The 19,237-nt window shown below is 37.7% G+C and overlaps 1 protein-coding gene across 1 annotated transcript in view; it reads left to right on the top strand.

Annotated features, from left to right (window-relative positions):
• LOC123393938 (ERO1-like protein beta) overlaps nucleotides 1-19,237 on the top strand; it is a 64,865-nt gene that overhangs the window by 34,268 nt on the left and 11,360 nt on the right. The window contains exons 5-7 of the mRNA XM_045087303.1: nucleotides 7,605-7,616; nucleotides 9,452-9,502; nucleotides 14,880-15,022. Coding sequence (XP_044943238.1) covers nucleotides 7,605-7,616; nucleotides 9,452-9,502; nucleotides 14,880-15,022 — 206 coding nt within the window. The remainder of the gene's footprint in view (nucleotides 1-7,604; nucleotides 7,617-9,451; nucleotides 9,503-14,879; nucleotides 15,023-19,237) is intronic.

Below are 19,237 nucleotides of genomic sequence, written 5' to 3' on the forward strand. Positions count from 1 at the left end.
CCAAACCCTGGGAGCAGCCCTATCATTGACTTGCCATTCTCTTGTTTTCTTTAGACCAGGACTGATTTAAGAACTTGAATTCCGTGGTCTAGTTGTATCTTTAAGACATTTCTGAGACCCAAAGAGACACAGAAAGGTTAACCGAAGGGACTGCCTTCAGATGCTGTCTTATAATGCAGCAAATGTTCTTCCGCAAATCATTCTGATACTGCTGGAAAAGGGAATTGGATCATGAAAAAGGTGTGCATGGATTCTTCTCCTTTGCCAGTTTTACCCTTATAACTTATAAAAATGGAAACACACACACACACACACACACACACACACACTTATAAAAATGAAAACAACAGAAAAGTTATATAAAGTAAAAAGAGAAAGCTCCCCTTGCCCTGCCCCCACACCTCTGTTCCATAGTATAGAATTTGGTAGGTATTCTTTGGGTCTTTTTTATGATCACTTGTGGTTTTTCATTTGTTTGTTTTTATTCATTTTTTTTATTTTTAGGATTGGAGTTAAAATATTTTTTTTTAATTTTTTATTTTTTATAAACATATATTTTTATCCCCAGGGGTACAGGTCTGTGAATCACCAGGTTTACACACTTCACAGCACTCACCAAATCACATACCCTCCCCAATGTCCATAATCCCACCCCCTTCTCCCAAACCCCCTCCCCCCGGCAACCCTCAGTTTGTTTTGTGAGATTAAGAGTCACTTATGGTTTGTCTCCCTCCCAATCCCATCTTGTTTCATTTATTCTTCTTCTACCCACTTAAGCCTCCATGTTGCATCACCACTTCCTCATATCAGGGAGATCATATGATAGTTGTCTTTCTCTGCTTGACTTATTTCGCTAAGCATGATACGCTCTAGTTCCATCCATGTTGTTGCAAATGGCAAGATTTCATTTCTTTTGATGGCTGCATAATATTCCATTGTGTATATATACCACATCTTCTTGATCCATTCATCTGTTGATGGACATCTAGGTTCTTTCCATAGTTTGGCTATTGTGGACATTGCTGCTATAAACATTCGGGTGCATGTGTCCCTTTGGATCACTACATTTGTATCTTTAGGGTAAATACCCAATAGTGCAATTGCTGGGTCATAGGGCAGTTCTATTTTCAACATTTTGAGGAACCTCCATGCTGTTTTCCAGAGTGGCTGCACCAGCTTGCATTCCCACCAACAGTGTAGGAGGGTTCCCCTTTCTCCGCATCCTCGCCAGCATCTGTCATTTCCTGACTTGTTGATTTTAGCCATTCTGACTGGTGTGAGGTGATATCTCATTGTGGTTTTGATTTGTATTTCCCTGATGCCGAGTGATATGGAGCACTTTTTCATGTGTCTGTTCGCCATCTGGATGTCTTCTTTGCAGAAATGTCTGTTCATGTCTTCTGCCCATTTCTTGATTGGATTATTTGTTCTTTGGGTGTTGAGTTTGCTAAGTTCTTTATAGATTCTGGACACTAGTCCTTTATCTGATATGTCGTTTGCAAATATCTTCTCCCATTCTGTCAGTTGTCTTTTGATTTTGTTAACTGTTTCCTTTGCTGTGCAAAAGCTTTTGATCTTGATGAAATCCCAGTAGTTCATTTTTTCCCTTGCTTCCCTTGCCTTTTGCGTTGTTCCTAGGAAGATGTTGCTGCGGCAGAGGTCGAAGAGGTTGCTGCCCGTGTTCTCCTCAAGGATTTTGATGGATTCCTTTCGTACATTGAGGTCCTTCATCCATTTTGAGTCTATTTTTGTGTGTGGTGTAAGGAAATGGTCCAATTTCATTTTTCTGCATGTGGCTGTCCAATTTTCCCAGCACCATTTATTGAAAAGGCTGTCTTTTTTCCATTGGACATTCTTCCCTGCTTTGTCGAAGATTAGTTGACCATAGATTTGAGGGTCTATTTCTGGGCTCTCTATTCTGTTCCATTGATCTATGTGTCTGTTTTTGTGCCAGTACCATGTTGTCTTGATGATGACAGCTTTGTAATAGAGCTTGAAGTCCGGAATTGTGATGCCACCAACGTTGGCTTTCTTTTTCAATATCCCTTTGGCTATTCGAGGTCTTTTCTGGTTCCATATAAATTTTAGAATTATTTGTTCCATTTCTTTGAAAAAGATGGATGGTACTTTGATAGGAATTGCATTAAATGTGTAGATTGCTTTAGGTAGCATAGACATTTTCACAATATTTATTCTTCCAATCCAGGAGCATGGAACATTTTTCCATTTCTTTGTGTCTTCCTCAATTTCTTTCATGAGTACTTTATAGTTTTCTGAGTATAGATTCTGTGTCTCTTTGGTTAGGTTTATTCCTAGGTATCTTATGGTTTTGGATGCAATTGTAAATGGGATTGACTCCTTAATATCTCTTTCTTCTGTCTTGCTGTTGGTGTAGAGAAATGCAACTGATTTCTGTGCATTGATTTTATATCCTGACACTTTACTGAATTCCTGTATAAGTTCTAGCAGTTTTGGAGTGGAGTCTTTTGGGTTTTCCACATATAGTATCATATCATCTGCGAAGAGTGATAATTTGACTTCTTCTTTGCCGATTTGGATGCCTTTAATTTCCTTTTGTTGTCTGATTGCTGAGGCTAGGACCTCTAGCACAATGTTGAATAGCAGTGGTGATAATGGACATCCCTGCCGTGTTCCTGACCTTAGCGGAAAAGCTTTCAGTTTTTCTCCATTGAGAATGATATTTGCGGTGGGTTTTTCATAGATGGCTTTGATGATATTGAGGTATGTGCCCTCTATCCCTACACTTTGAAGAGTTTTGATCAGGAAGGGATGTTGTACTTTGTCAAATGCTTTTTCAGCATGTATTGAGAGTATCATATGGTTCTTGTTCTTTCTTTTATTGATGTGTTGTATCACATTGACTGATTTGCGGATGTTGAACCAACCTTGCAGCCCTGGAATAAATCCCACTTGGTCGTGGTGAATAATCTTTTTAATGTACTGTTGAATCCTATTGGCTAGTATTTTGTTGAGTATTTTTGCATATGTGTTCATCAAGGATATCGGTCTATAGCTCTCTTTTTTGGTGGGATCCTTGTCTGGTTTTGGGATCAAGGTGATGCTGGCCTCATAAAATGAGTTTGGAAGTTTTCCTTCCATTTCTATTTTTTGGAACAGTTTCAGGAGAATAGGAATTCGTTCTTCTTTAAATGTTTGGTAGAATTCCCCTGGGAAGCCGTCTGGCCCTGGGCTTTTGTTTGTTTGGAGATTTTTAATGACTGTTTCAATCTCCTTACTGGTTATGGGTCTGTTCAGGCTTTCTATTTCTTCCTGGTTCAGTTGTGGTAGTTTATATGTTTCTAGGAATGCATCCATTTCTTCCAGATTGTCAAATTTATTGCCGTAGAGTTGCTCATAGTATGTTCTTATAATAGTTTGTATTTCTTTGGTGTTAGTTGTGATCTCTCCTCTTTCATTCATGATTTTATTTATTTGGGTCCTTTCTCTTTTCTTTTTGATAAGTCTGGCCAGGGGTTTATCAATTTTATTAATTCTTTCAAAGAACCAGCTCCTAGTTTCGTTGATTTGTTCTATTGTTTTTTTGGTTTCTATTTCATTGATTTCTCCTCTGATCTTTATGATTTCTCTTCTCCTGCTGGGCTTAGGGTTTCTTTCTTGTTCTTTCTCCAGCTGCTTTAGGTGTAGGGTTAGGTTGTGTACCTGAGACCTTTCTTGTTTCTTGAGAAAGGCTTGTACCGCTATATATTTTCCTCTCAGGACTGCCTTTGTTGTGTCCCACAGATTTTGAACCGTTGTATTTTCATTATCATTTGTTTCCATGATTTTTTTCAATTCTTCTTTAATTTCCCGGTTGACCCATTCATTCTTTAGAAGGATACTGTTTAGTCTCCATGTATTTGGGTTCTTTCCAAACTTCCTTTTGTGGTTGAGTTCTAGCTTTAGAGCATTGTGGTCTGAAAATATGCAGGGAATGATCCCAATCTTTTGATACCGGTTGAGTCCTGATTTAGGACCGAGGATGTGATCTATTCTGGAGAATGTTCCATGTGCACTAGAGAAGAATGTGTATTCTGTTGCTTTGGGATGAAATATTCTGAATATATCTGTGATGTCCATCTGGTCCAGTGTGTCATTTAAGGCCTTTATTTCCTTGCTGATCTTTTGCTTGGATGACCTGTCCATTTCAGTGAGGGGAGTGTTAAAGTCCCCTACTATTATTGTATTATTGTTGATGTGTTTCTTTGATTTTGTTATTAATTGGTTTATATAGTTGGCTGCTCCCACATTGGGGGCATAGATATTTAAAATTGTTAAATCTTCTTGTTGGACAGACCCTTTGAGTATGATATAGTGTCCTTCCTCATCTCTTATTATAGTCTTTGGCTTAAAATCTAATTGATCTGATATAAGGATTGCCACTCCTGCTTTCTTCTGATGTCCATTAGCATGGTAAATTCTTTTCCACCCCCTCACTTTAAATCTGGAGGTGTCTTCGGGCTTAAAATGTGTTTCTTGGAGGCAACATATAGATGGGTTTTGGTTTTTTATCCATTCTGATACCCTGTGTCTTTTGACAGGGGCATTTAGCCCATTCACATTCAGGGTAACTATTGAGAGATATGAATTTAGTGCCATTGTATTGCCTGTAAGGTGACTGTTACTGTATAGGGTCTCTGTTCCTTTCTGATCTACCACTTGTAGGCTCTCTCTTTGCTTAGAGGACCCCTTTCAATATTTCCTGTAGAGCTGGTTTGGTATTTGCAAATTCTTTCAGTTGTTGTTTGTCCTGGAAGCTTTTAATCTCTCCTTCTATTTTCAATGATAGCCTAGCTGGATATAGTATTCTTGGCTGCATGTTTTTCTCGTTTAGTGCTCTGAAAATATCATGCCAGCTCTTTCTGGCCTGCCAGGTCTCTGTGGATAAGTCAGCTGCCAATCTAATATTTTTACCATTGTATGTTACAGACTTCTTTTCCCGGGCTGCTTTCAGGATTTTCTCTTTGTCATTGAGACTTGTAAATTTTACTATTAGGTGACGGGGTGTGGGCCTATTCTTATTGATTTTGAGGGGCATTCTCTGAACCTCCTGAATTTTGATGCTCGTTCCCTTTGCCATATTGGGGAAATTCTCCCCAATAATTCTCTCCAGTATACCTTCTGCTCCCCCTCTCTCTTTCTTCTTCTTCTGGAATCCCAATTATTCTAATGTTGTTTTGTCTTATGGTGTCACTTATCTCTCGAATTCTCCCCTCGTGGTCCAGTAGCTGTTTGTCCCTCTTTTGCTCAGCTTCTTTATTCTCTGTCATTTGGTCTTCTATATCACTAATTCTTTCTTCTGCCTCATTTATCCTAGCAGTTAGAGCCTCCATTTTTGATTGCACCTCATTAATAGCTTTTTTGATTTCACCTTGGTTAGATTTTAGTTCTTTTATTTCTCCAGAAAGGGCTTTTATATCTCTCGAGAGGGTTTCTCTAATATCTTCCATGCCTTTTTCGAGCCCGGCTAGAACCTTGAGAATTGTCATTCTGAACTCTAGATCTGACATATTACCGATGTCTGTATTGATTAGGTCCCTAGCCTTCGGTACTGCCTCTTGTTCTTTTTTTTGTGTTGAATTTTTACGTCTTGTCATTTTGTCCTGATAAGAGTAAATGAAGGGGCAAGTAAAATACTAAAAGGGTGGCAACAACCCCAGGAAAATATGCTTTAACCAAATTAGAAGAGATCCAAAATCGTGAGTGGGGAGAAAGGGGATAAAAAGAGGTTCAAAAAGGAAGAAAGAAAAAAAAAAACAAAAAGAAAAGAAAAAGAAAAAAAAAGAAAAGAAAAGAATTTTTAAAAAAAGAAAACACCTAAGAAAAATGTAAAAAAATATATACATATATTAGATAAACTAGTAAAAAAATCGCCTGGGGCAAAGACACTTGAGAATCACTACAAAAGGCCCCTCCCCCAGAAGATCAACAAGAAATCCAGCTGAGACCAAGTTCACCTACCAAGGAGTGAGGTTTCAATACCAAGGAGAGCAGCAGAATTCCAGAGGAGGAGAAAGCCAAGCACGGAACTCATGGCTTTTTTCCTGTGATTTTTTTTAGTCTTGCAGTTAATTTAATTTTTTTTTTTTTTTTTTTTTTTTTTCTCGCCTTCGGGTAAAATTTTTTTTTAACTGTTACCTTTTTCTTTTTTAACGATTTTTTTTAGGAGTTAAAATATTTTTTAAAGTAGAGGTATAATTAACATACAACATCACATTAGTTTTGGGTGTTCTGTATAATGTTTAGATATTTGTGTATATTGCAGAATGATCACAGTCTTTTTAACCTCTGTGACCATAATTACAGAATTTTTACTTTTGTGATGAGAATATATAACTTTCAAATACAGTGTTATTAACTGTAGTTGACAAGCTGAATGTGACAGTTGCAGGACTTAGAAACTGGTACCTTTTGACACCCTTTACGTGTCTTGCCCACTTCCCCCCACCACCTGCCTCTGGCAACCACCCATCTGTTCTTTGGATCTATGAGCTTGGGGTTTGGTTTTGTTTTTAGATTCCACGTGCAAGAGAACACAGTATCTGTCCTTCTCCGGCTGACTTCGCTCCACATGAGGTCCTCAGAGTCCATCCATGTGCTTGCGAGTGGCAGAATTCCTTCTTTTTTTGTGGCTGAATAATATGATCACTTCCTTTTAAAGCAGAGCATATAGTTAATTTAACGAAACCATCCCATGCTAAGAAATCCCTCACATCCATGTTGTGACAAATTAGAGACGTGAGACCACTGGAAAGATGAGAGGAAGGAGAGCAGCACTTAGGAAAAGACAGAGGCAGAGAGAGGGTGAGGAAACCCGTCCTAAGAAAGAAGGGAGACAGAGACCTGGTGAGGGGAGGACGGGGGTCCTGGTTGCAGGTGAGAGGTCCATGCAGCAATCAGGGCACTCAGGCTGATGCTGTCTGCGAACGGTTCCCGCCGGGGCTGCAGGTGTTGGGTCCTGGCTCTTCAGCCTCTCAGCCTGGCCTCGAGTTCCTGCTGAGCTGAATGGTGAGGCTCTCTGGCCACCTCTCCCACAGCTTTTGAAAGACGGGAACTTTCTTTCCAGAAAGGAAACCTGGGCTCAGAATCCCATATCCCACATCCAAAGCCGGTAAAGGCAGAGCTGCTGTGGCTCCCTGCAGCCCAGCCTCTGGCTCCTTCCTGCTGTGTGGGCAGCTCCGTGGCACCCCGGTGAGGGTTTCACTGACCCCAGTTAGGGAAATACTTTTCTTAAGGTGGGTGTAGGTGGAGGAACAGAAATTTGGAAGAGAAGAGAGAGTTGTGTGTACAATGATGAAAGAAGTGCCTGTGTCCATTTGTTAATTACTGAATCTAGTGATCTTTACGAGTAGTTTTTGATTTTTCTCTGGTATTATTTACTGTATAAGACATATGAAGATCTTGTGCTTTGGGTCTGTATTCTTATTAAGTCTCATTTGCAAGGAGACTACACCCTGACCACAGTCTGTAGTATAACTAATAGTTCAACACACAGTAAGTTTTAATCTCATTTTAAAGTAAATAGAATTGGAATCTGAACTGTGGAGGACAGTTTCTAAAATCCTGTTCGTTGTTTTCTTTTTCAGGAGAAGATGATGGTGAGTTAAAATTCTTATATTTGGGTATGCCTCAAGTGTAGAGAAAATGTTTTTAGTGATCAAAATTTGATTTTTCCTCTATTTAATTCAAAAGAAAACGTTTATCCTATTTTTTCAGAAATAACTACCAACAAATGGTGACAAAATGATTTTATAATGTAAATTTACCTTATGTTTAAAAAAAACTATGAATTCCCTTTTGCTGAAGTGTGTCATATAGAAACCAGGATTACATTCCAACTTCCCAATTCTCTGGCTATTATAATCTATTAAAATATGTTCTGAAGAAATGGAGAGAAGTTAAGATAGTTTTACCAGATAATTTGTCTTGTGACTTTATTTTCTTCCTGACTTTGTAATTTATAATCTGTTGTTACAATACTTAATCTAGTGAATAGTAATTTATCAACAGTTGGTTTTTCAAGGATACCAGATGAATGTTTGCCCCCAAACATCAAAATAACTATTTCAATTGGATGTTTACTTATCTGTGTTCAGGGACACAGCGATGGGCATTGTGCAGGATAGAAATATGTGTAAAATGTTACGTCTTCACTCTAGGAGCTGACAGTATGTAGCAGGAGTGATAAGCACTGTGCATGGTGACAGGAAATGCTGCACATACAGACTACATAAGCCGTAGGTGGTAGAGCTCTTCAGAGGCGGGACAGAGCCTGTCTCACTGGAGGGATCAGGAAAGCTTATTACAGGAAGTGATATCTGAGATGAATTTTGAGTAATGGGACAGATATAGTCTGGTAGAATTGGATCCTGTGTGCCATGCGGAGAAAATGGCATGGCCCAAGGAGTTGGAAAAAGAAGAATCAAGCATATTTGAGGAAACCCTGTTAGAGTAGGGAGAACTTTATGTAAGGGTAGTTTAAGTTAGCAGGATGGGAGGCCAAATTATTGAGGACTTGGGGGCTCAACTTTTCCTGATAGCATTTGGGGTTTCTCGAGTAAACAAGTCAGATCATGATCAATGGCCCTTAGGAAGAGTTTTTGAGTGAATTAGTATGTGGTGAAACATTTGTGTAGTTTTGCAAAGTGTAAAGAGTCTCAGGAAACAAAGCAATTCCTCACCATCTAATTTATCCCCTAGAATCCTTGCTCAGTCATCTATGTGTTTAGTTTTTGATGCTTTGCTTTTCTTAAAACAGAATTAGGTAACTTACAAAGTGCATGAATCATTTTGATCTGTATTGACTGCCATTTTTGTTGCTCTCAGAATAGTACTGATCTAGAAATAGATGTTTTAGCATTAATACATAGGTAAGTCAGATCCCTCGTATTCTAGTCATCGACTTTTCTGAAAAATTATCTTGAAAATTAAGGGATTTTAAAAATATTCCTTGAAATTTAGTAGTCTTAGATAATTGAGGAAATACACATAGCTTTACTACTCAGGGAAAAAATGGAATAATTACTAATTTGATTTTTGTATTATAATTCAATTTGTTTTTTCTAGAATTTTTAAGGAGAGGAGTTCTATGGTTGTTATCAAAAGCAAATTTAAGATTTTTAACCTTCCATACTTAAGGATATTTAATCCTTCTAATGAATAAGATTTATATAATATTTTGACTGAAATGTTTCTTAGAATTTTTGTTCAGTTAAATGTCATTTATAAGGAAATTGTCCAAAATTACTCAGAATTCTTCAGGGCTTTATTTCCTAGAACCATATCCCTATTATTCTACTTCACATGAAGCAGTGGCCACTTCTGGAGATACTCCTTAGTCTGTTATAGGAAATATTTTATATACTTAATTTATTCTAATTTATAAATGACTATTTAAAATATTTAACCCAAATCTGTGGGGGGGGGGGGTTAGTTTTTTGTTTGTTTGTTTTTAAAGGAGAATCATTCTACACATGGCTGGAAGGTAAACTTCTATGTCTGCAGTTTAAGTTTATTGGATTCTTGTTAAAAATGTATGGATTGATTTAATATATTTCTGTAAGTTCAGGATTCATTACCTAGACAACTAATTGTAACAGAGCTTGAAAGAGAATCATATATTTTAAGTTACAGTATTTTAGGATACAGTGGCTTAAAAATTTTGAGACTGTTGCTCAGCCAAGAATAATCAGCATTAGGGAAATACACAGGACAGATACTGTCCTCAGGTTTTTGTAACTGGCTTCTCAGTGTTGTTTTGATTCTGTATGAAAATTAATTCTGTATATACCACTCATCCACACTGCTTTCTAGTAACCATTATGCAAACCTACTTTGTAAACAGAGGCCTTCTTTTTAGAAGGAAGATATATATAAGTTATATATATATTACATATATATTACATATATTACATATATTACATACATATATTACATATATTACATATATAACTTATATATATCTTATTTATGCATTTATATATAATTTATGTATTTTATATAATTATTTATATAATTTATATATACATATATATATGAAATTGAGGGAAGTAAATTAGGTTTCAGCAGATTTTAAACAATGTTTACACATGTTAATATAGCCTAAACTTGTCTAATTAAAGGATAAAGCAATATAGATCCCAGTAGATACTTTGAATTCTTATGTTTTCTAGTGTTGAAAATACGAATGCTATTAATGGAAAGCTGAAACTTTCTAGGATTTTAATAGCTTTGTTCAAAAACTGGATTTGTGATGTTTTAAAAATTTACCAAATTGCCATTCATTTATGAAAACAAAAGTTAAAAATATTAATGAAAGATAAGCAAGTTGAATGGAGGTCATAACCTTATAGGAACTCTACAGAGTAAAACTAAGTACTTAATTCTATTTTATGTTTGCTAATTGGTGATGACAACTTGTGAACATAATTTCTCTTTGTTTTTAATGAAGTGTCTACATATATTGGCCATTTTTAAGGTGAATTTTTTTTTAAAGATTTTATTTATTTATTTGACAGGGAACACAAGTAGACAGAGGCAGGCAGATAGAGAGGAAGGGAAGCAGGCCCTTGCTGAGCAGAGAGCCCGATGCGGGACTCGATCCCAGGACCCCGAGATCATGACCTGAGCCGAAGGCAGCGGCTCAACCCACTGAGCCACCCAGGTGCCCCTAGGTGAATGTTTTTTATATGCAACTAATACTAGGAGTGATATTGATAAATGGCCCATGGGGAAGATGATTCTTAACTTTGTTTCATTAGCTGTCTTGTAAAGACACAAATTGTGAAAAGTAGTATTTAGGTTAAAGGAGGTGGTGAGAGATTCTGAATATTGATAGTGGAAGATGGAAGTGAAATGTATGGGCAATAATGAATTCTAGGGTATTCTGTATTAACCTCTTTTGTGCTATCCTACTGATGGGAACCCCTGAATATTGATATATGGCTTCAGAGAATACTCCTATTTTTATAGGCAACTGACTCAACTTTTCTGAGATTGTTTCCTCATCTGGGCCATGAAACTGACAATTGCCAACCATCTTACTTACACAGTGTCCAAATGTCATATAATCTTATTACAGTAAATCTAGCCCTTTTGTGAGAGAAAAAATTATAGTCAATGTCTTATAAATCACCTGATGAAGGTAAATTTGAATGAAATTAAATCCAAAAGAAAGAGACCCACTCTCTAAATTGGATAGTTGAGCTTGCTCTGTATTGTTAGAAATAGAAGCTGATATAAAGAACTTCTGAAACTCAACACCTGAAAAGCAAAGAATCAAGTCAGAAAATGGGCAGAAGACATCAAAAGACACTTCTCCAAAGAAGACATACAGGTGGCTAACAGACACATGAAAAAATATTCAATATCATTAGCCATCAGGGAAATTCAAATCAAAACCGTACTGAGATACCACCATGCACCAGATAGAATGGCAAAAATTAACAAGGCAGGAAAAAACAGATGTTGGAGAGGATGTGGAGAAAGGGGAACCCTCTTCCACTGTTGGTGGGAATGCAAGTTGGTGCAGCCACTTTGGCAAATAGTATGGAGGTTCCTCAAAAAGTTAAAAATAGAGCCACCCTTTGACCCAACAATTGCACTACTGGGTGTTTACACCAAAGACACAGATGTAGTGCAAAGAAGGGGCACATGGACCCCAATATTTATACAACAGTGTCCATAATAGCCAAAACTGTAGAAGGAGCCGAGATGCCCTTCGACAGATGAATGGATAAAGATGATATGGTTCATATAAACAAAGGAATATTACTCAGCCATCAGAAAGGATGAGCATTTGCATCAATATGGATGGAACTGGAGGGGATTATACCAAGTAAAACAAGTCAGACAGAGAAAGACAATTTTATGTGGTTTCACACATCTGTAGAACATAAGGAATAGCATGGAGGACATTAGGGGAAGGGAGGGAAAACTGAAGGGGGCAGGAATCAGAGGAGGAGATGAGAGATTATGGACTCTGGGAAATGATCTGAGGGTTTCAGAGGGGGAGGGTAGAGATTTGGGTGCCCTCCTGATGGGTGATAGGAGGGTGTGTGTTGTGACAAGCACTGAGTGTTACGCAAACAATGGATCATGGAACACTACATCAGAAACCAGTGATGCATTATATGGTGACTAACAAACATAATAACAAAATAATATTAGTCAGGAAAAGAAAGAAATAGAAGCTGGTAAATTTTTACTTTGTAAATCAGTCCTTGCAGATGTTACTTAACACTCATCCAGGAATTTCAACCAGTAAACAATGTACATTGACTGTTATATATGAGCAGAATCGTATCAGATGGAGTGCAGGAGTATGATGGAAAATTATTTTACATAGCCTTACCGTGTTGCATACTCCGTTATTTAACACTTCCATCAGGATTTCTGTGGTTGGAAATGCATCATGCAGGGAAAAGCCATCCAGCATTTTCCTGCCAACTGTATTGTGGGTCTTATTTGTACACTCAATTGGCACATGTGTTATTTTCACCATTTTGCTTGAAGTTACCTAATTTTCAGTTTACCGAAGTATCTTTCTACTCCTCATTCTCACTTATCCATCCCCATTTTGAGTACAGAGCTTTGAAGGCTTTACCAAGGAGAATGGCCTCCTGGTTTACGCTCTTATTCTAAGCATATGAATCTTCACAAGCTTTGCTTTGTCTGTTTTTCCTTCTCTGGTCATCTTAAGTGTAAGCACTGCTTAGAAAGGTAGGTTAGAAGGAAGAGAAAGTGAACTTCAGATTTGATCATTTTGCTGTTTGGTAACAGATTTGACTGAAAGTTTTACTAGAAGAAAAGTCAGTAACTAATGTTTTATCTAACTTGTTCATGATGGTTGTATCCATTGCTACCCTGAACATTCAAAATTGCCCATATACTTCTATTTTTTTAAAAGATTTTATTTATTTATTTGGCAGAGAGAGATCACAAGTAGGCAGAGAGCCTGGCAGAGAGAGAGGAGGAAGCAGGCTCTCTGCTGAGCAGAGCCTGATGTGGGGCTCCATCCCAGGACCTTGGGACCATGACCTGAGCCAAAGGCAGAGGCTTTAACCCACTGAGCCACCCAGGCACCCCTGCCCATATTCTTTTAGAAGAAGCTGCAAAAAAGAACTTAATTTTTACTTTTTGGTCCGCATTTGTAAAGATGGGAATATTCTAGCAAGAATTCTGAATTACAGAATGAAATCTCAAAAGAATTATTTTTTCCTGTGAGAAAATACTTGCTTTAGAGACATATAGGGTAGAACATAGAGTAAATTGAAGATCTAAAAGATCTTGGGAAAAAATGCAAAGTAAGCCACATATATACTCTTACATTTCAAAAATCCCTCAGCTATTTCTTAGTTCCTTTCCACTATTGAAACCCATTTTCCTCAGGAGTAGTTTAAAAAAATGACATAAGCCAAAAAATGCTTCTGGATGGTAAGGAAAGAGCCAATTGCTTTGAATTTAGTGGATTCTTAAAACTTAAGTCTTTGTATTTTTCTTTATTTAAAATATTATCTATAAAGAACTGTTTCTAGAATTTTTTTCTCTTTTTATTATGGTAAAGTATATATAATGTTAAATTTACCATCTTAACCATCTTAAATTTAGTGGCGTTAAGTATATTTACAATGCATATTGCTCTTATAATAAGAAAAAATCTTTTAAAATTGAGGCAGAGGTAGGATAGGAGAGTGGAATTATCTTGACCTCCATTTGAGCAAAAGGCTTAAGAAGTCTACATAAAAGAATTTTCCATCATATTCCATCACTCTATCTGATATGGTTCTGTTCACATGGTAGATAGTCAGCATATATTGTTTATTAGTTAAAGTTCCTAGATGACTCTTCTCCAGGTTTGAGCTCCTTGCAAGTGGACCATACAGTTACATAGACCTGGAGAATTCTAGGGAAGAGGATTAGTAAGACACTGTAAAGAATCTGGAGGAAGAGGAGAAATGGAATGCAATCTCTTCTTCCTCCACGATCCAGTAGGTTCACAGAAAGAACATCTCTAGGGAAGGGAACGGGAGAAACAGCCATTGTTAAGCCAAAGCAGTGACTTTGAATTACATTTGCTTTAGTTTAGCCAAACCCATGAAAAATCTGTGTTCTTGCCTTCTGGGTAGCGTGGGAGCTTGCCAGGTACATCCATAGTGCTTTGACCTCCAGAGCCCCACATTTTCTGCCTCATTCTGCATTAAGTTATCATAGTCATAACTCTGTTCTAAAGTCAGAATCTTATTTTATCTTCTAGGGAGAGCATCTTGATCAAATAATTTTATATTATTCCTTGATTATTTTTAATGTCCTTGAACCTTAACTTTAAAAATAAGCATGTGTACTGAATCTTCTTGATTCAGTATTTCTGTTATCTAAATGGATGTAATTTCCTTTTCAATATTTTTCTGAATAGGTTTGTGCCTGGAGAAGAGAGTCGTCTATAAACTTATATCTGGGGCACCTGGGTGGCTCAGTGGGTTAAGCCGCTGCCTTCGGCTCAGGTCATGATCTCAGGGTCCTGGGATCGAGTCCCGCATCGGGCTCTCTGCTCAGCAGGAAGCCTGCTTCCTTCTCTCTCTCTCTCTGCCTGCCTCTCAGTGTACTTGTGATTTCTCTCTGTCAAATAAACAAATAAAATCTTAAAAAAAAAATAAATAAATTTTATAAACTTATATCTGGACTTAATGCTAGTATCAATTTACATCTGTGTGCAAATTATCTTTTGGAAGGTAATCACGTTTTTATCTACAAACCTTGCCTTCAATTAGTGTAAAGATTCTTGGAGGGGTTATATATATTCTCTAGAGAAAAAAAAAATCCTATTCATTAAAGCTGTATTTTGTATTTCATTTTCTCTTTAGAAACCTGGGGTAAACATAGCTGGGGACCTAATATGAAGGAATTTAAACACCGCTTTTACCCTGTGGAAACTAAGGGCGAAGGTCCAAGAAGGCTTAAGAATCTATACTTCTTATACTTAATTGAGCTTCGCGCTTTATCAAAGGTATCCCCGTATTTTGAGTGCTCAATTGTCGATCTTTACACTGGAAATGTAGAAGAAGATGCTGACACAAAAACACTTCTACTGAATATCTTCCAAGATACAAAGTAAGAATTGGGTATCCGTGATCTGAAATTCTTCACTCTGAATAGGAATGAGGTAGTGCTTGAAATAAAACTGAAACTGACTCCGGAAAGTTAGGAAGGGGAAAATTAGAACTGAGAAGGATCGTGGTCAGTAGACTAGGAGAACAGCCTAGTCACACTTCAGAGTCGGCTCTATTTTCAAACAGAACTTTGAGTTTTATGTAGTATCAAAGTTTAATGCTATTTTATTTTATTTTGAAGATTTATTTATCTTAGAGCAAGTGAAGGGAAGGGACTTCAGCAAATGAGAGGGAAAGAGAAAGAGAGAGAGTCTTAAGCAGACTCTAGGCAAATTGCAGAGCCCAACTCGGGACTCAATCCCACAACCCTTAGATCATGACCTGAGCCAAAACCAAGGCAGGATTCTTAACTGACTGTGCCATCCAGGTGCCCCAAATCTTAATGTGATTTTAATGGGTTTTTTTTAAAAACCAATTTTTAAAAATTTAACTTTTTCTTTCAGTGTTCCAAGATTCATTGTTTATGCACCACACCCAGTGCTCCATGCAATACATGCCCTCCGTAATATGCACCATCAGGCTAACCCAATCACCACCACCCTCCCCTCCAAAACCCTCAGTTGCTGTTTAAATTCAGATGGTGCTATCCACATGAAAGATACCTAAGAGAACATTAGCTTTACCTTATAGAATATACCTTGATATATATCTCTTGATACCTAAGAGAACATTAGCTTTACCTTGTAGAATATACCTCTTCTTAAAAAATGCTCTCTATAGAATTTCAGTTCACTGGTTGTTAAAATGAGCATGAACCAAAGTTGGATTAAGAAGTGTCTGAGAGGTTTGAAGTGGCGGGGGTGGGGGAGGTTGGGGTACCAGGGGGTGGGTATTATAGAGGGCACGGATTGCATGGAGCACTGGGTGTGGTGGAAAAAATAATGAACACTGTTTCTCTGAAAATAAATAAATCAGTTAAATAAAAAAATTTAAAAAATATTAATAATCTAAAAATAAATAAATAAATAAATAAATAAATAAAAGAAGTGTTGAGTGTCGCTCTCGGCCCGCAAGAACGACCCGCAGAGGAGGTGAGTGGCAAACTTCTTTTATTACTAATGCTAATGTACTAATGCTAATGGCAGCCGCGCCGCACCAAGCACTTACAGCAGTATATATTCACGTGTGTACGCCCCCCTTCCTGCCCAATCAGAATGCTGTGCATGCAGTGCCCTCGTGCGCTCTTATGTAACCAAGCAGGATTCTTTTGTTCTCTAGCGGTGATCATGCGTTTATCTCTTGGCTTCTAGTGCTGTTCACGCGCCGATCACGAGCGCGCCCACATTTTCCTCAACCAATCATCCTCATTTCCTCAATCCACGGGCACATCCATCTACGTGACTCCTTGCATCTGCTGGATGGCTCTCCACAGTTGAGAGATGCCTGGGTGGCTCAGTTGGTTAGGCATCTGCCTTCGGCTCAGGTCCTGATGCTGGGTCCTTGGGTCCTGGGGATTGAGTCTGGCATCGGGCTCCCTTCTTGGCAGGAGAGTCTGCCTCTCCCTCTCCCTCTGCCCCTCCCCCATTCGGGTGTACTTGCTCTCTTTCTCTCTCAAATAAATAAAACCTTTTTAAAAAAGTGTTCAAATTATGCATTAAAACTTAAAACATCTTTTTAACAGAGTGTTGCACATTTTTCACATAAATTGCTCTTAAGTTCAATTTTTGATGATTTTTATCATGTAATTTCTTTAAAACATTACAGTCTTGTAAATTACAAAGCCATCTTATGTTGCTTTACTCTTTTATTGAGTAGTTTACATGTGAACTGTGTGCCACCTTCCTGTGTTATTAAACTTTACCCACAAGTAAATTACAAATTGTAAATATTTGTGGGGATAAAAAATTATGCCAGAGCTCTACTACATAGTACATGCATTTTTCATCTGTAACTTCTAGTGTTGTCATTTCATCACGTCCTTTCCCATGCACTTTGACAAGAAATCCATGTTTGCAGGTGACAAAAAGGGGCCCAAGTCATTAAAGGTAAAAAGTTCTTGATTGGAGGATGGGGTTGGGGAGGGGAGAGCACTTGACCGGCTGTGTTTTAATCCCTTACATCCAAACACTTCTTGCCCAACCCAGCACCTTGTTGAAGTTGGTCTGACTGGGTTTTACTATAAATGGCACAGAAAGCCCCTTCTCCAGACTTTGCAATTCCTTTCGCCTTTCTAAGAAGGTTTGGCCACCTCTTAGTGAAGCTTCTGTTGTTAACTGACCAGTGAATATGGCAACGTTGTAAAGGTTTTTTTAAAGGGTGTTATTTTGAGAGAAAGTTTTCTTACTTTAAAATCACAGTGCATATTGTTTTGATTTTAAAAATCATGACTGTTCACCACTTTGAAGGCAATAAATACTGTATTTTCCTGAAGTTTATTTTATGAAATATTTTATGGGATGTTTAAGTTTCTGGAACTATTATGCTTTTGTCTTTATAGACTATAACATAAAAGGCAAAAATTACCTGTTACCCTGTGATATCAAAGGAGAATGTATTTTAGGAACATTTTCAAACTTCATGTTGGGAGCTCTTTGTTTTCATTTGCTTACAGCATATCAAGGAATACATTATAGCCTTAAAATTTTCATAAAAGTATTTGAAATTGAATGGCAAATAGTCTTCTGTTTGCAGCTCCAAGGTCTTATATATGTAGTTCTGAAATCCAGAAAACTCAAAACTTGAAACATTTTTCTTATGTTTGGTGCCAATTAATTTGTTGGCAAAACCTGACCTGTACTGACATAAGGCTATTTATAGTGCTTTTTAAAAAAATTCTGCTTTGTTTGAATGTTGTGTTTTGCCAAAGAACCATTAATGTATATGATTGCTAGGTGTTGCTACACACTCTGGTGGGGTGTTTCATAAATAATGCATGTGCTATATTTCTAAAATTTGGAATTCTCAAACACATCTGGCCATGAGATGTTTTAGATGCTCACTGATAAATGAGCACTGAGTGATCCTCCATTGGTAAGAGTCTCTTGGTGCTTCTTTGAAGTGAAGTAACTTAGTCACAACTGTATTTTGGTTTTGGAAAGTGGTTTTGTTTTATGATTATTTAGGGTATATTGCTATTGTGGTATTGACTATAACATTAATTTATTTTTGTAATGCTTCCTATTTTTTAAGTATTTATATAAGTAATTCTGGTTCTCTTTGTGGAGAAGGAAGATAGGAATGAGAAAAGAACTAGCTGTCATCTATGAATTGCTGGAAATTGTGTTTTCTATTTTTCAAAGGTGTATAAAGGAGGACTTAAGTCCTTTTTTTCCATTTCCTCCCAAAAACATGAATTACATGAGAATGAGGAGCAAAGGACTTCGGTGTTCTGTATATTGTCTTTTAGCCAGGGTCCTGTTTCTTCGGAACCTTTCATCAGAAAGCAGCCGGGCAGGGCTTCTGGTGGCCAGAGTTTTGGGCTGCTTTCCTTCTAGCTTTTTGGAATAAAATGTTTACCTCGGTACAATAAGATGAAATTTATTTTTTATGTTTATCACATGGAAAAGATGAGGAAACTCTTAGCTACTGTTAGCTTCAGATGAGACTGGCCTTAGAGTCCTAGAAACCATGCCCAGTTGCTCACAGGCAGAAGAATAGTACCCCCCATCCCCCCAACAGGAAGCAAGGATCCAGTCAGCAAACATCCCTGGAGAGGCCTACTGGCAAATGCAGGGGACAGAGAGAACACACCCATCATAGAGCCCTGGGATCACCGGTGCTGATGCAGCCCCCATTTCAAACAGTGTGTGGTCCTAAGGAAAAAGATGAAAACTGATCATTGGTCTAAGACTGACTTTCCAATTTGGACTCACATGAGCAATACATGAAAAATAAGTCAAGGGGAGTGAGAGGTTGGGGGAACCAGGTGGTGGGTATTAGAGAGGGCACGGATTGCAAGGAGCACTGGGTGTGGTGCAAAAACAATGAATACTGTTATGCTGAAAAGAAATAAAAAATTTAAAAAAGAAAGGAAAAATAAGCCAAACATAGTACAGATATGTTTACCACTGGCTGTATGCAGATATCAAATGGGGGCAGCAGTAAAGTTCCTT

Source organism: Mustela putorius, unplaced genomic scaffold, assembly GCF_011764305.1.
Source record: "Mustela putorius furo isolate JIRA1106 unplaced genomic scaffold, ASM1176430v1.1 tig00001093_pilon_pilon_pilon, whole genome shotgun sequence".
In the NCBI taxonomy this organism is placed as follows: Eukaryota; Metazoa; Chordata; class Mammalia; order Carnivora; family Mustelidae; genus Mustela; species Mustela putorius.